The sequence below is a fragment of the Coffea arabica genome, chromosome 3e (assembly GCF_036785885.1).
Source record: "Coffea arabica cultivar ET-39 chromosome 3e, Coffea Arabica ET-39 HiFi, whole genome shotgun sequence".
NCBI classification, from domain to species: domain Eukaryota; kingdom Viridiplantae; phylum Streptophyta; class Magnoliopsida; order Gentianales; family Rubiaceae; genus Coffea; species Coffea arabica.
The window spans coordinates 16,202,636-16,215,336 of NC_092315.1; the positions used below are offsets into that span (position 1 = coordinate 16,202,636).

Consider the following 12,701-nt stretch of genomic DNA (forward strand, 5'->3'; position numbering starts at 1 on the left):
ACCCATTTAAGTGAAAACCCAATATTAATTTACCCAAAATCTGCCCAACCCGCTCAATTGCCAGGTATATATATTCCTAGTCTCAAAGTTGGAGACACCCGCCTTGAAAGACAAATCTTCAAACCCATTGTTAGGCACTAGGGATGGCAATGGGGGCGGGTGATCGCGGGCACCCGCCCCGCGGGGGGCTAATGGGGAGGGGGTTGGGGCGGGAGGTAGGGCGGGGATGGGGGGAATTTTTTTCCCCCCGCTTAGAAACGGGGCGGGGGGGCGGGGGAGTGTACCCCCGCCTCGCCACCCGCTTTAAAAAAATAAATATATAAAATATATATGTATATAATTATATATAATTTATATAATTTAATTAGTTACAAACTTATGATAATGATATTATTAGTAATATGTATTATATAATGTCTATTAGTATATATAATATAATTGATATTATTAATTATACTAATAATTATATATGTGTACTAATACAAATTATTAATTGGTTATACTAAATTTACTAATACATTTATACTAAATTCCTAATTACACTTAATACAATAACATTTTTTTCTTAAAAAAAAGAACAAGCACAATAATGATTGTATCTGTGCCAAAAGTGAAAACTTGACTACTTTAGTTATATTTATTTCATCATGTTGGATTGTATTCAAATAATTTTTATTTGATTGTTTTTATAAGTTTCAATTGTAAAATTACAATGAATAATAATTTGATGATGTGTTGATATTTTAATACTTGATTATTTGTTAAAATTTAACCATAATAAAATTATATAATAATTTTTTATTAGCCCCGCGGGGGCACTCACAGGGAAAGCGGGGCGAGGCGGGGGGAGTGGGGAACGGGGGATGGGGCGGGGGCCGGGGGGAGTTTGTAGGCAGCTGGGCGAGGGGTCCCCCGCCCCAACCCCGCCCCGTTGCATCCCTATTAGGCACCTCAAGAGAGAGGTTGGTCCGCACACTCAATTTAGACCATTTGTCCCCAATATTGCTCAGGTCTAGTTCCTACTTGATGGTAACGCATGCCTTTGCTCACCTCAAATTATATAGTTGCTTATCTCTTTTTTTTTTTTTTGTGTAAAGATCAATTGTGACTATGTAAACGGTGATTCTCATTTATAAGTTACAAGATCAATTGTGACTCGTAAGTTTTTTATAGTAACTTGTAAATGAATGTCATATTATTATTTGTAACTTAAAATTTATATATGTTTTTTGTGATTATCACTAGTTTCATGTCATAAAAAGTAAATTTTTTGTAACTTGCATCTATCTTTCAAACCACGAAAGTTTAAATTTCTTGTAGTGTAGAATCTTGTGAGGTGATGTTAGAAGATTAATCCTGTCCTCTTTATATTTTATATTCTGTTTGCTTAAAAACAATCTTCGAATGTTGTATGAAGAAATGATGGATGACTATTGAAAAAACCAAATGGTTTTGGTTGATAATTCGAAGATAAAATACACTTCTATTTCCTTCAGATTTTCACGTATTTTGTTACTGCAAATTGAACTACAGTGATAGCATCAAACCTATGTTACATGTTTTGATTGAGGAAACTTATTTCGAAGGCCTTGGATAGAGATTCATCATTAGCATAGGTTTGATAAACTTATTTCAACTACCTTAATCAATTGTGGTTAGCATATTTTGTAGATTAAAAGCAGTATTATCAGAATATTCAGGTTTGATCGTAGCACGAGAAGTTATTGATTGACTATACGTTGATTCATTTCTTTTATCTATCAATAAAATAACTTTGCTATATGTTGTGCGTGTGTATGCACACACTACAAGAATTACAAAAATAATGTCATAAATGACACGAATGAGTTTTTTTTTTTTTTTTTTTTATAATGAAAATCTATGTATGCCTATATGCATGTTTAAGAAACTTGTAGCAATATATTAAATGAGCGAATTATCTAGGTAGCCATTGAACATTTTAAATAGTCAAGATTTAGCCATTCAATTATTAATAATATGTTTTTATCCACTGAATTATCAAATAAATAAATAAATAAATTTTAGGTCATTTTGTCTGATTTCATCATTAACTTTTCCAGATTTAAGAGTTCGCACGATCCACGAGACATACTATTAATAGTTAGATATGGTAGAATTAACGATGAAATTAGACGAAATTGTCCAAAATTTACACTTTTAATAGTTTAATGGGTACAAATATACTATTAATAATTGATTGACCAAAATTTGATAATTCAATAAGTCTAGTGGCTACCCAAACAATTTGCTCTACATTAAATTGACATTAGGTGGTGCCATGTGTACTGATGTAAATCAGTATGTAGCAATTAGGGATGCAAATGAGTCGAGTCGAATTGAGTTTTTGCCTAATCGAGTTGAGATTCAACTTAATTTTATGAAGTTCGAATTCAAACTCGAGATTGACGAGTTTTCAATGTAAAACTCGAGCTCGAGTTTAAAAAAATAAAAAAAATTATTTATTTTTTAAAAATAAATAAAATAATAGTTTTTCTTAACAATTAATAAAATATTAGATATATATAATTTTACTATTAAAATGAAAAAATAAAAAAAATATAATCAAGTCAATTTACGAGCTAACGAATTAAATATTTTTGAACTCAAATTTCGGTTCATCAACTCGAACTCAACTTGAATTCGGATCAAATTTGAGCCAAGTTCAAATTTGAGGAGGTGGTTCGATTCGTCTGCATCCCAATAGCAATCAGACGTAAGGTAAGAGTGAAAGAAGGAAACAAGAAGTATCTTAAACTTGCTACTACCTAATTAGGTGATCAGAGGGACCTATTCATGTACGATGTACATATGACACACAAGCACATGAGGTCATAGAATTTGGCCTTTTGTGACTTTTTCTTTGTGGTCCTATGTTCTCTACTTGATTGCCATTACTACTCTTTTCAAAAAACGTTAAATGAAGTTTCTAAGGGGGACTACTCGATCTTGACATAATTCATCCTGACAAGAACAGAGTATAGAAATTTCTTAAAAGGCTTAAAGAGCTTAAGGCTTTAAGTTTGGGAGTTTAGGATAGAAAAGAAAAGAAGGGAAAACTTTTAGGTTACGAGAGAAGAGAAGAGAAGGGATTGTTATGTTATTTAGGAGTGTTTTTAGTGGAATGATTTTGGACATAAAAATTATTAAATATGTGTTTAAGATATTTTTAAAGATAAAATAGGTATTTTAAAAAATTTTCACAAAGCTTCTTCTGACTCTTTTTCCAATTTGGGAAGAAAAATTTTACCTATTATTCATTCTCTTAAATCCTTTCATTTCCCTTCTTTTATTTCCTACTAAAAAGTAACAAATAAAGGAAAATTAAACTTTCTCTTCTTTCCCTTTCTTTTCTGTCCAAATCCTTCACTCCCAAACGAATCCTAAGATTTTGGCTTGTATTTCAGCATGTGGACTATATCCCAACTTTAGATATTTTTTTTAATATTCCCCAATCCTAATTCCCATTTCTCTGATCATTGACAAATGGTTACTCTGTCAGTGACTCTTTATCTTTCTTCTGAGTTGCCATTTTGCGAGCCAGGCTCGAAAAAATGCCTACTCTACCGTCACCAGCAAAACTCAAATCACCTGCTCAGAACCTTCTGAGGAAACCACTGTGCAAAATTCTGCTACTCACCATTTTCTGCTCTTTCTCCTACTTCATTGGCTCCTACACCAACTCCCCTTACTCCAGCATTTCACATTCTACAGCTCGTCTTGAAGATACAAATTGTGATTTTCAGGTCAAGAAGTCCAGCCTCAACACAAGCCACAAAGGTGTTCAAGAATCACTCAACTTTGAGCCAAAGCACGCGCTTGTTCTCCCACTGGAAGACACCACAGAAAGCCAACATCTGCCTTATCCACCCTGCCCGAAGAATTACACAAACTACTGTCCCTGTCAAGACCATAATAAGGAAAGGTTGTTTTCTGCTGAGAGAAGGTTTCACAAAGAGCGGCATTGCCCGGAAAAAGGTGAAAATTTGAGGTGTTTGGTGCCAAAGCCAGCGGGATATAAGAGGCCATTTTCATGGCCTATGAGCAGAGATTATGCTTGGTTCAAGAATGTGCCTTTTAAGAGCCTAATAGAGTATAAGAAGACCCAGAATTGGGTAAGATTAGAAGGTGCCAGGCTATTTTTTCCGGGTGGAGGGACTTCTTTTCCCCAAGGAGTTAAGGGTTACATTGATCAATTGAAACGTGTAGTGCCGCTCAACGCTGGTGCCATAAGGACTGTGCTTGATGTTGGATGTGGGGTGAGTATAATTCTGAATTTTGGTCACAATTCTAAGTTGTGGTATGAGAATGAGGATGGCTTTGTCTTTTTGAGTTCATTCTTTATTAGTTTCAATGAGGTGGGAAATTGTGATACGTGTGGAAATTGTGCTTCTCTGAGCTTCTTGTCAATGTTTAGAATCACAGATATGTGAATTAAGCTGGATTAAGAACTTAAATCCTTCAATTGTTTTGCTAAATTAGCTGCTGACCTAGAATACTCATTTTGCTTACAACTTTTGCATCTTTTTTCAGTAAGCTACTATCTTGAAAATACACATTCTAGTGTGTCACACTTTATAATTTTCCACCTTCCTGGCTAAATGCATCTAGGTGAAGCCATGAGTCTGCTATGCAGACATTGTTCATTAGGGTAGTTAATTACTAGCTAACATATTATGAATGCATATCAAATAGGGTTATACTACTCCAAAGAGAAGGAACTTTTGTTTTAAACTGTTTGGCCTGCATAGACATCTTTTCTTGATTCCTCTAGACTCCAAGAGAGTAACTTCTCATTTGGATGCATATTCGAATCCTATCCTTGAAATTGATCTAAGGGAATTTAATGTTAATCAGAATAAGGGAGTCTTAACTTTTTTGTCATCTTCGAAAAGTTAATTGGTGAATTTCTCCACAGAAGCTAATCATTTGGTTTGATGAATTTGAGCATGTCGTCCCCCAAAGGGCTGAGTGAAACTCTCTTCAGTTTGACTGGTAAATCAGATTTTTCTGGACCATGGTCATAAGTTATTTCAGTCTCCTTTTACAATTAGAGAGGATGCCAAATACTTTATTGGAAGATGTTGAAATATGAGGTGCTACCAACAGTTTACTGTTTTGGTAGGATAAACAAATGCAGTGGAATAGTACTTTAGTTTTCTGGTGTTTCAGAGTATGACTGTGACAAAAATGAAAAAAAAAAGCTAAGATCACAGACATTAATGAACTTTTATTCTGTTCTTGTCTCCATTCAACCCTGCAAGATTTTCATTGTATTCATTTAATAATCAACATATTTGACAATAATAGGCATATAGCTGCTAGCATTTTTAGTTTTCCTGTGCATAAATTTGTTCTGGATCAAGAGCAGATTTTGTGCTTAGTTGAATAATAAGATGGCTACTGCTTGGTCAGCGATTCACTTTTCTTCTATGCATACCTGATAGCATTTTCATTTTTGAAATACGCAAGAATTTCTCGAGCTATATTTTGGGTAACTGATGAGTTGACTTGTGGTACTCCTTTGTTTCTATATGCTGTTGCTAATGTTAATCAGTGGTTCATGGCGTAAGAAAATGCATTTGTCTTTTAATTCTATTTTTGATCTGTTGTTTCATTTTGATCATACATTTAGTATTCAGAGTATGGAATTAAAACAGCTAGCTCAAATGCCTTCTCAATTTTGTAGTCCTTCAGGTCAACACAAACTAGAGCTATAAAGTAATTTTTTGTAGAAAACAATCAACCATTTATATTGCGGAGACAAGTTATTCATCTGTAATCATTTTAGGTAAGTTCATGTTGTTCCTAAGTATTATTGCAATCACTTGGTAAATTAAGATTGTTAGTGATCAGAAATATCCAAAGACATGAAACCTTGTCCCAACCGGAAGGGACTGGGGATGAGGACACTAAAAATTATTTCACATAGCAGTTGGCCTCATGTTGATTTGATTTTTTTAGACAAATGCTGCACTGCAGTTGATACTATCCCCAGTATCTGATTTGAGGTAAATTGTTGAATAACAAATACTCCTTTCTTGAAACTTCATTCTTTGAGCAATGGACTACATTTTGCTGATGCTCCAATCCTCTTTTATTAACTCCAAGTAGATTTCTGTTCTTCCCCTCTAGATGCATTTAAGATTTACAGGGAAAAAGCCGTGACTAAAGGAGCAATGCAGCTGAAACTCTTTCTTCTTGAATCAATCACTGGACCTTCTTTTATCATTATGGGGGCCTTAAAACATTGAATTTGCAATTGGCGCATAAATAGAGGTCCACCTTCATAGAGCCTACTATTTTTACTATTCAGTTATAGTTAGCTTCTCCTTTTATCGTGTGACAAGTAAAAGGTTCAAGGATGTCAATATTTTCTATTTCTCAGATTTATAACAATTTGGACAGCTGCCAAATAATAATCTTCTAGTTATTAGTACTTGACTTATATTTGTTTAGCTACACAAGCTTCTAGTGCCAGCTCTAAAAGAATAAGATTTAAGAAGCTCTGTTTTAGTTATGATCTGGCAAGAAGTTGTTTTACCGTGTTTATTTGTCGTATTTTGTTTAGTACCTCCTTCAGTTTATTATTTGACATTTCCTGTTGCTATCATATAATGCAGAATATCAATTATATCAGTTGTCCACTGTAAAGGATAGGTGATAAAAAATGTTATTCTCAGGTTGCAAGCTTTGGAGCCTCTCTAATGGACTATGACATATTGACAGTGTCAATTGCTCCAAGAGATGTACATGAAGCTCAAGTGCAATTTGCACTTGAAAGAGGTGTTCCAGCTCTTCTTGGAGTACTTAGCACATATAGGTTGCCGTTTCCATCAAGATGTTTTGATATGATCCATTGTTCTCGCTGCCTTGTTCAATGGACAGACTATGGTATACATGCTTATTTCTAAATTTTATGCAATGGTTCATAAACATTCAACCAAAGCTAATTTCTGAAGTGCAAAATGTGCTTTTATTTAGTTAACTTGTACTTGTTTGACTTTGAATGTTTTCTTAAATGTATTGGTGACGACTAAATAGTATATCTTAATAATTCAATTCTTGAATCTAGTATCTTCATTATTGATGAATATGTTGCCCTGATGGTCTTGATAACTATGACCACAAGAAAATCTCTCTTGTTTTGGTTGAAGACTAGGTTATGACAAAGGAATTTCTCTTACTTTCTGTTGTAAAATCTCAGGTGGGCTATATCTCATGGAAATTGACCGACTATTGCGTCCTGGTGGATACTGGGTGTTGTCTGGACCACCTATTGGTTGGAAAATCAGCTACAAGGGTTGGGAAAGAAAGGCCAGTGATCTTGAAATGGAGCAAAAAAAATTGGAAGATCTTGCCAGAAGGTTGTGCTGGAAAAAGATTCGAGAGAGTGGTCCAATAGCAGTGTGGCAAAAGCCTACTAATCACCTTCACTGTGCCTCAAAATTAAAGACTTGGAAAGCACCTAAGTTCTGTGTTGATGACTATCCTGATCATGGCTGGTAAGTTTGGTATTCAAAATTTCATCTAGCCTATGAAATGATGATGACAACTCACAGGTGTTTGTGTAGTGGGCGAATGCATTCTCTGGCAATAGTCCCATTTGGAGTTCTGCCATTTAAAGAAGATGCACTAGGGACAAATTCTGTGAAGTTACCTTTTAGTTAGCATTATTGGTTAGAGTTTAATTCACAATGTGACTATAAATATGTTAAGACATTTCATTCAAACATAGATTTCTTGGTGATCAGATCCTCCACTGCTACTTTATCGTTGTTGGTTCTTTCTGAGTTTTCTTTTCAAACATCTTCCTGGCTAAGACAGTACTTTTTTCATCTGATTAATTGTTGTTAAGAGTATTTTGATTTCAGGCGGAGTAAGGGAAGGGAGAGTGAATTTAATGATTGTCATTATTATTATGTTGTGTTTTTTTTGTTAAGGTAACTCTAATGCTGCTTAGTTGTATGGTTGATAATCTGGATTTGTTTGGTTGGGTCCAATTTGCGTGTGCAGATGACTGTTCATAATCAATCTGGATCTGTTCAGGTAGTTTAGTACACCAAAATCTGATTGAATCTGGATCTTTCTTCTGAATCCAGGGGAACCTGGAGCTCATTTCCACTATAACTACATGTCAACAACCAATAGAGCTTTCTACATTTAGAATGTGGAAAAAATTTTTATGATGAAATTAAGACGGCTAGAATGCTCCAAAATCTTTGAAACAAATCTGTGTATGTTATATAAGGGTGAGAAGATCGAGTGTACCATAGGAGTTATCAGCTGGAAAACAGATTTGGTTCAAAATTTTCATTTGTGACTAGAAATGGTGACAGGCCTAGATGTGACATGAACTATCTTTTTGAAATCATAGTGGCAAACCATCTCTGTGCAGCAAGAAAGCTTATTTTGCAACAGTATATATTGTTTGCATTTGTCTTCAAAAGTCCAATATAGTCGAAGGTCTAATTTTTTGTCTTTGACGACCATTTTCCTTTTCCTTCACCGCCTTCCCACCTCTAAGACAAAAAGGTTTTGACTTTAGAAACTATTAATCTACATGAAAACTTTTACATGCCAAGGCACACTGCTTTTCTGTTATGCTATCATATTCATTTACCTGTCTTTGGCTGATTTTATCACCTTATAATTATTTCCCTAGAGTTGTGTTCCAAGTGATGGAGGAATATTGTTGTAGATATATTGCTGCCATTAGAGATCCTTAATATATCACTCTCTTTCATATTGGAAGGAGAAGGTTTTGGCACATGAACTTAAGTTAATCGATTGCTTGAAACAACAGACAGTAAAATGGAGAGGTTTCCCTTTTCTGATGCGTTTAAAGAAATAAAAGTTGAACTAGCCGTCTAGGCTTTTGTTTATTCTCCTTATCACTGGACATTGATGTCCCATAAACAATTACTGTGTAAGCTATCTCTCTAGAAAATAGCTGCTTGACTATATTGATCTATTTTATTTATTGCACAATCATTTTTAGGTACATGAAGATGGAAGCGTGCATTACTCCTCTTCCAAAGGTGGAACATATACGCCATACATCTGGAGGGTCCCTTGAGAAGTGGCCTAAAAGGTTAAAAACTGTTCCACCAAGGATAAGAAGTGCTACAATTGAAGGGATTACAACAAAAACCTTCGATGAGGATAATCAGCTCTGGAAAAGAAGGGTTTCGTACTATGGGAGTGTTCTCAAATATCTGAATCGTGGAAGATATAGGAATATCATGGACATGAACTCAGGCTTAGGAGGTTTTGCAGCTGCTCTTTCACAGTATCCAGTTTGGGTCATGAATGTGGTTCCTTATCATGCAAAGAATAACACACTTGGTATTGTCTACGAACGTGGCTTAGTTGGAACCTACATGAACTGGTAAGGCTGGAGTAAGATTTCTATGTCCTGTTCATTCCTTATATCAGTAAAAAGTTTAGTTGTTCTTCTCATTTCCCTTTCCTTGCCTGTCTGTATTAGGTTTCTCTTTTATGAATACTGATGCCTTCACCCTTCAGCCATTAAAAAAATGTGCATAGGAGTAGAGGTTTTCTTACTGTTGAAAAGCTAGCACGGTTAAGTTTTCTCTCTGTTAGCAATCACATGCAACATGCAACAAAATAGAATAGAGATATATCTGTTTGAATTACAGATATTTGCATATAGTCATGATGGTTCATTGACATTTGACAGTTGTCAAGTGTTGCATAATGGGCTTATGCTGCTAAAGGCCTAGATTATGGATCAAGTGAAGTTGATTTGTTGGACTTTTCATAGAATGTCATTCTCTACAAGCTGTAATTGAATAAAATTAAAATTGTTTCTTCTGCTTCCTGGTAAGCAGAAAAAGAAGATCAGAGAAAAAAATGCAGAGAGTAAAATGAAGAATAAAAAGTTGCTGATTATGTTAGCTCTGGTTGTGTGTGTATCTTTTTCCAGTCATTGCTTTGCTTCAAAAAATATCACGAGTTCAACTTTTTAGGAGAAGCCATAAGCTGTAAATCATTTTTTTTGTTGTGCACTGCATGTACAAATATTCAAAGCATCATGGACTGTGCCTTCCTCCGGAATAGGGTAATAAGTTTGTCATCTGTATGTAAGTTATTTACTTGCTTTTTGGTCATAACTACTAAGTGATCTGATAGAGAATGAAGATAATAAACATAGGATGATAAGTTTGTCAACTGTATGCCACTTATTTATTTGTGTTTTGGTCATAACTACTAAGCGATCTGATAGAGAATGCAGATAACAAACTTATCTCCCTTCTTCACCTTTAAAAGTTTTCTGGATTCTTACAATTTCTTGTGAACAGGTGTGAGCCCTTCTCCACATATCCAAGAACTTATGATCTAATACATGCAGATGGTTTTTTTAGCATGTATATGGACAAGTAAGTTCCTACTGATATTGTTACTATTTATCTGTTATATCTATGACTAATTCTCGAGCTGAATGTGATTTGAAGAATGAATGCCCGTAAAAAATCAGCTTAATACATTAGCAATTCAGTCTTAACATGCTAGCGTCAACCTTAGGTTGCCTTGTGCTATTCATTTCAAACAGGAATTCATTTTTGGTCAGTTCCAAATAGGAAAAATTAGATCGTTGGATGCATTACGAAGATTGAGAATTCATCGATTGTGTACTTTATTAGTTTCTAGGATTTCGAAGTTTCTTCATTAGGACGGAGGAAATGAAAACAAACATCAACAACGTATGTCAAGAACTTTTATACTACAGTACATCTGACAAATGCAGCTTTAAGAAGGCATTCACTAGAAAAAGGGTTTACAGTAAACTTGTCAAATACTTGGTTATGGGTTCCTCCTTTCTAGTATAAGTTGCTAATGCAATACACTGAACATCATAAGAATCTGAGTGGATGTGTTCTCAATGCAGATGTGTTTATGGTGCTTGAGTGTTTCCAAGGTTTATTCTAATGATTCAAGAACTTGTAAAGAGGCTTTCAAAGTCTTAAACCTATCCTTATGGTCTGATAAGATCTTTAAATAGCATTTAAAGCAAACTCCATTCAACTGGAAACTAGAGAACAGAGTCAATTACTTTCATTACATCTTCCTGAATGGTTAAATTGAAGAATTCCTGCAGGTCCAGAATGATGTACATTACCAAATGATTACATGCTTTTGTACATCTTTATTTGTGAACCAGATGCACTTTTTCCACTCATTCTTAGAATGGCAAGTTTTCGCATTAAGCGATCATATTTACTGTGGTTGACTGGATTATGCTCTGCATTTTGGAGACAGAAAAACAGATTCAAATTGAATAAAGAAACATTATTTGTAAACTTAATGATTATAACTTTATCTTCGTACGTGCAGGTGTGAAATACTTGACATTCTTTTTGAGATGTATAGGATTCTTCGGCCAGAAGGGGCCATTATTATAAGAGATCATGTTGACGTCATTGTGAAGATAACAAAAGTTACGGATAGGATGAAATGGAACAGTAAGATTTCACACAATGAAATCAGCTCTTTCCATCCTGAGAAGATATTGTTTATTGATAACTCTCATCAATAATGTCTTGCTAATTATACTTCTTATCTGTCTTATTATTCATGCAATATCTTGATGAAGTGAAGAATATCACAGCATTATCTTCTGTAGCCTTCTGGTTGGAGCAATGCCCGTTTGTTAGTCCATAAAATGTCCTTAAGAACACTTTCTAATCATGCTAGAAAGCCAATGAAGTTCTGAGACTTGGAGCCTGCTTGAGCTTTAAATTCAAAGGAATTCATATGGCTGTAAACATGAGTCCTGGGACTTTCTACCTCTATCGATCCTAACCTTTTCAATACCTGACAAGAAGGGGCTTTGAACGAAAGAAGTCTTCTTTTCTTGTGTGATCTAACCAAAGATCCTTCAGGTTGTTTAAATCTTGAGGCTAGGCCAATGCTTATATAGAGTTAAAAAAAGGAAGTTATCAGATTTTCAAAATTTCATTGTTCTTCTACAATTTTAGAGTGATCTGTTTTTATTACTAAATCTCCTAATGAAGATGATCAGGAGACTAACTTGGTTTGGGATGTTATTATTCGACATGTTACAGAATTAATATAGGAATTTATTATGAACAGCTTGATTATAGGGATAGCTTAATTATAGGACTCTAGCTGATTGTCAGTTAACTTTCCTAACATAGAGGTGTTAGTTCGTGTATATATATGTAACATTTTCTCTCAATAAAAATGTGAAAGATATTCCATCCAAAATTACCATCAAGGTTAGGGTCTCTGTCCGTTGCCAGAAAATTCATTAGTCATCATTCGCTTCATCTGGTTCTGTATAGCACACATCTGTGTTCTATTCTTCAATCTTGTTTTAAAGAGTTCAGATCTGTCCTTTCTTTTCTGTTAATTTTGAACCCATGGCAGAAACAAAATCCGTCGTTAACTCTGATATGGTTCCTGTGACGTCTAAGATCACGGACCACAAACTCAATAATTCTAACTACCTTGATTGGAGTAAAATGGTTCGTCTTTATCTGCGAAGTATTGATAAAGATAATCATCTGACTGATGATCCTTCAAAAGATGGTTCAAGACAGACATGGTTAAGGGAAGATGCTAGATTGTTCCTGCAAATACGGAATTCTATTGACAGTGAGGTAATTGGCTTAATTAATCACTGTGAATTTGTTAAG

At 34.7% G+C, this 12,701-nt stretch overlaps 1 protein-coding gene across 1 annotated transcript; it reads left to right on the forward strand.

Moving 5' to 3' along the window:
* The first annotated feature begins 3,230 nt into the window (after window positions 1-3,230).
* LOC140004615 (probable methyltransferase PMT19) lies at window positions 3,231-11,682 on the forward strand. The gene is made up of 6 exons (XM_072044742.1): window positions 3,231-4,277; window positions 6,702-6,912; window positions 7,226-7,523; window positions 9,020-9,409; window positions 10,344-10,421; window positions 11,377-11,682. The coding sequence occupies exons 1-6, from the start codon at window positions 3,573-3,575 to the stop codon at window positions 11,576-11,578; spliced, it is 1,884 nt and encodes a 627-aa protein (XP_071900843.1). The 5' UTR covers window positions 3,231-3,572; the 3' UTR covers window positions 11,579-11,682.
* Window positions 11,683-12,701: the final 1,019 nt, after the last annotated feature.

Excerpts from the sequence above, each read along its gene's own strand:
- LOC140004615 (XM_072044742.1), top strand. The coding sequence starts at position 3,573 with ATGCCTACTCTACCGTCACCAGCAAAACTCAAATCACCTGCTCAGAAC. Across the intron at positions 4,278-6,701 it reads TGCTTGATGTTGGATGTGGG|GTTGCAAGCTTTGGAGCCTC; the intron begins GTGAGTATAATT and ends TGTTATTCTCAG. Across the intron at positions 10,422-11,376 it reads TTTAGCATGTATATGGACAA|GTGTGAAATACTTGACATTC; the intron begins GTAAGTTCCTAC and ends TCGTACGTGCAG.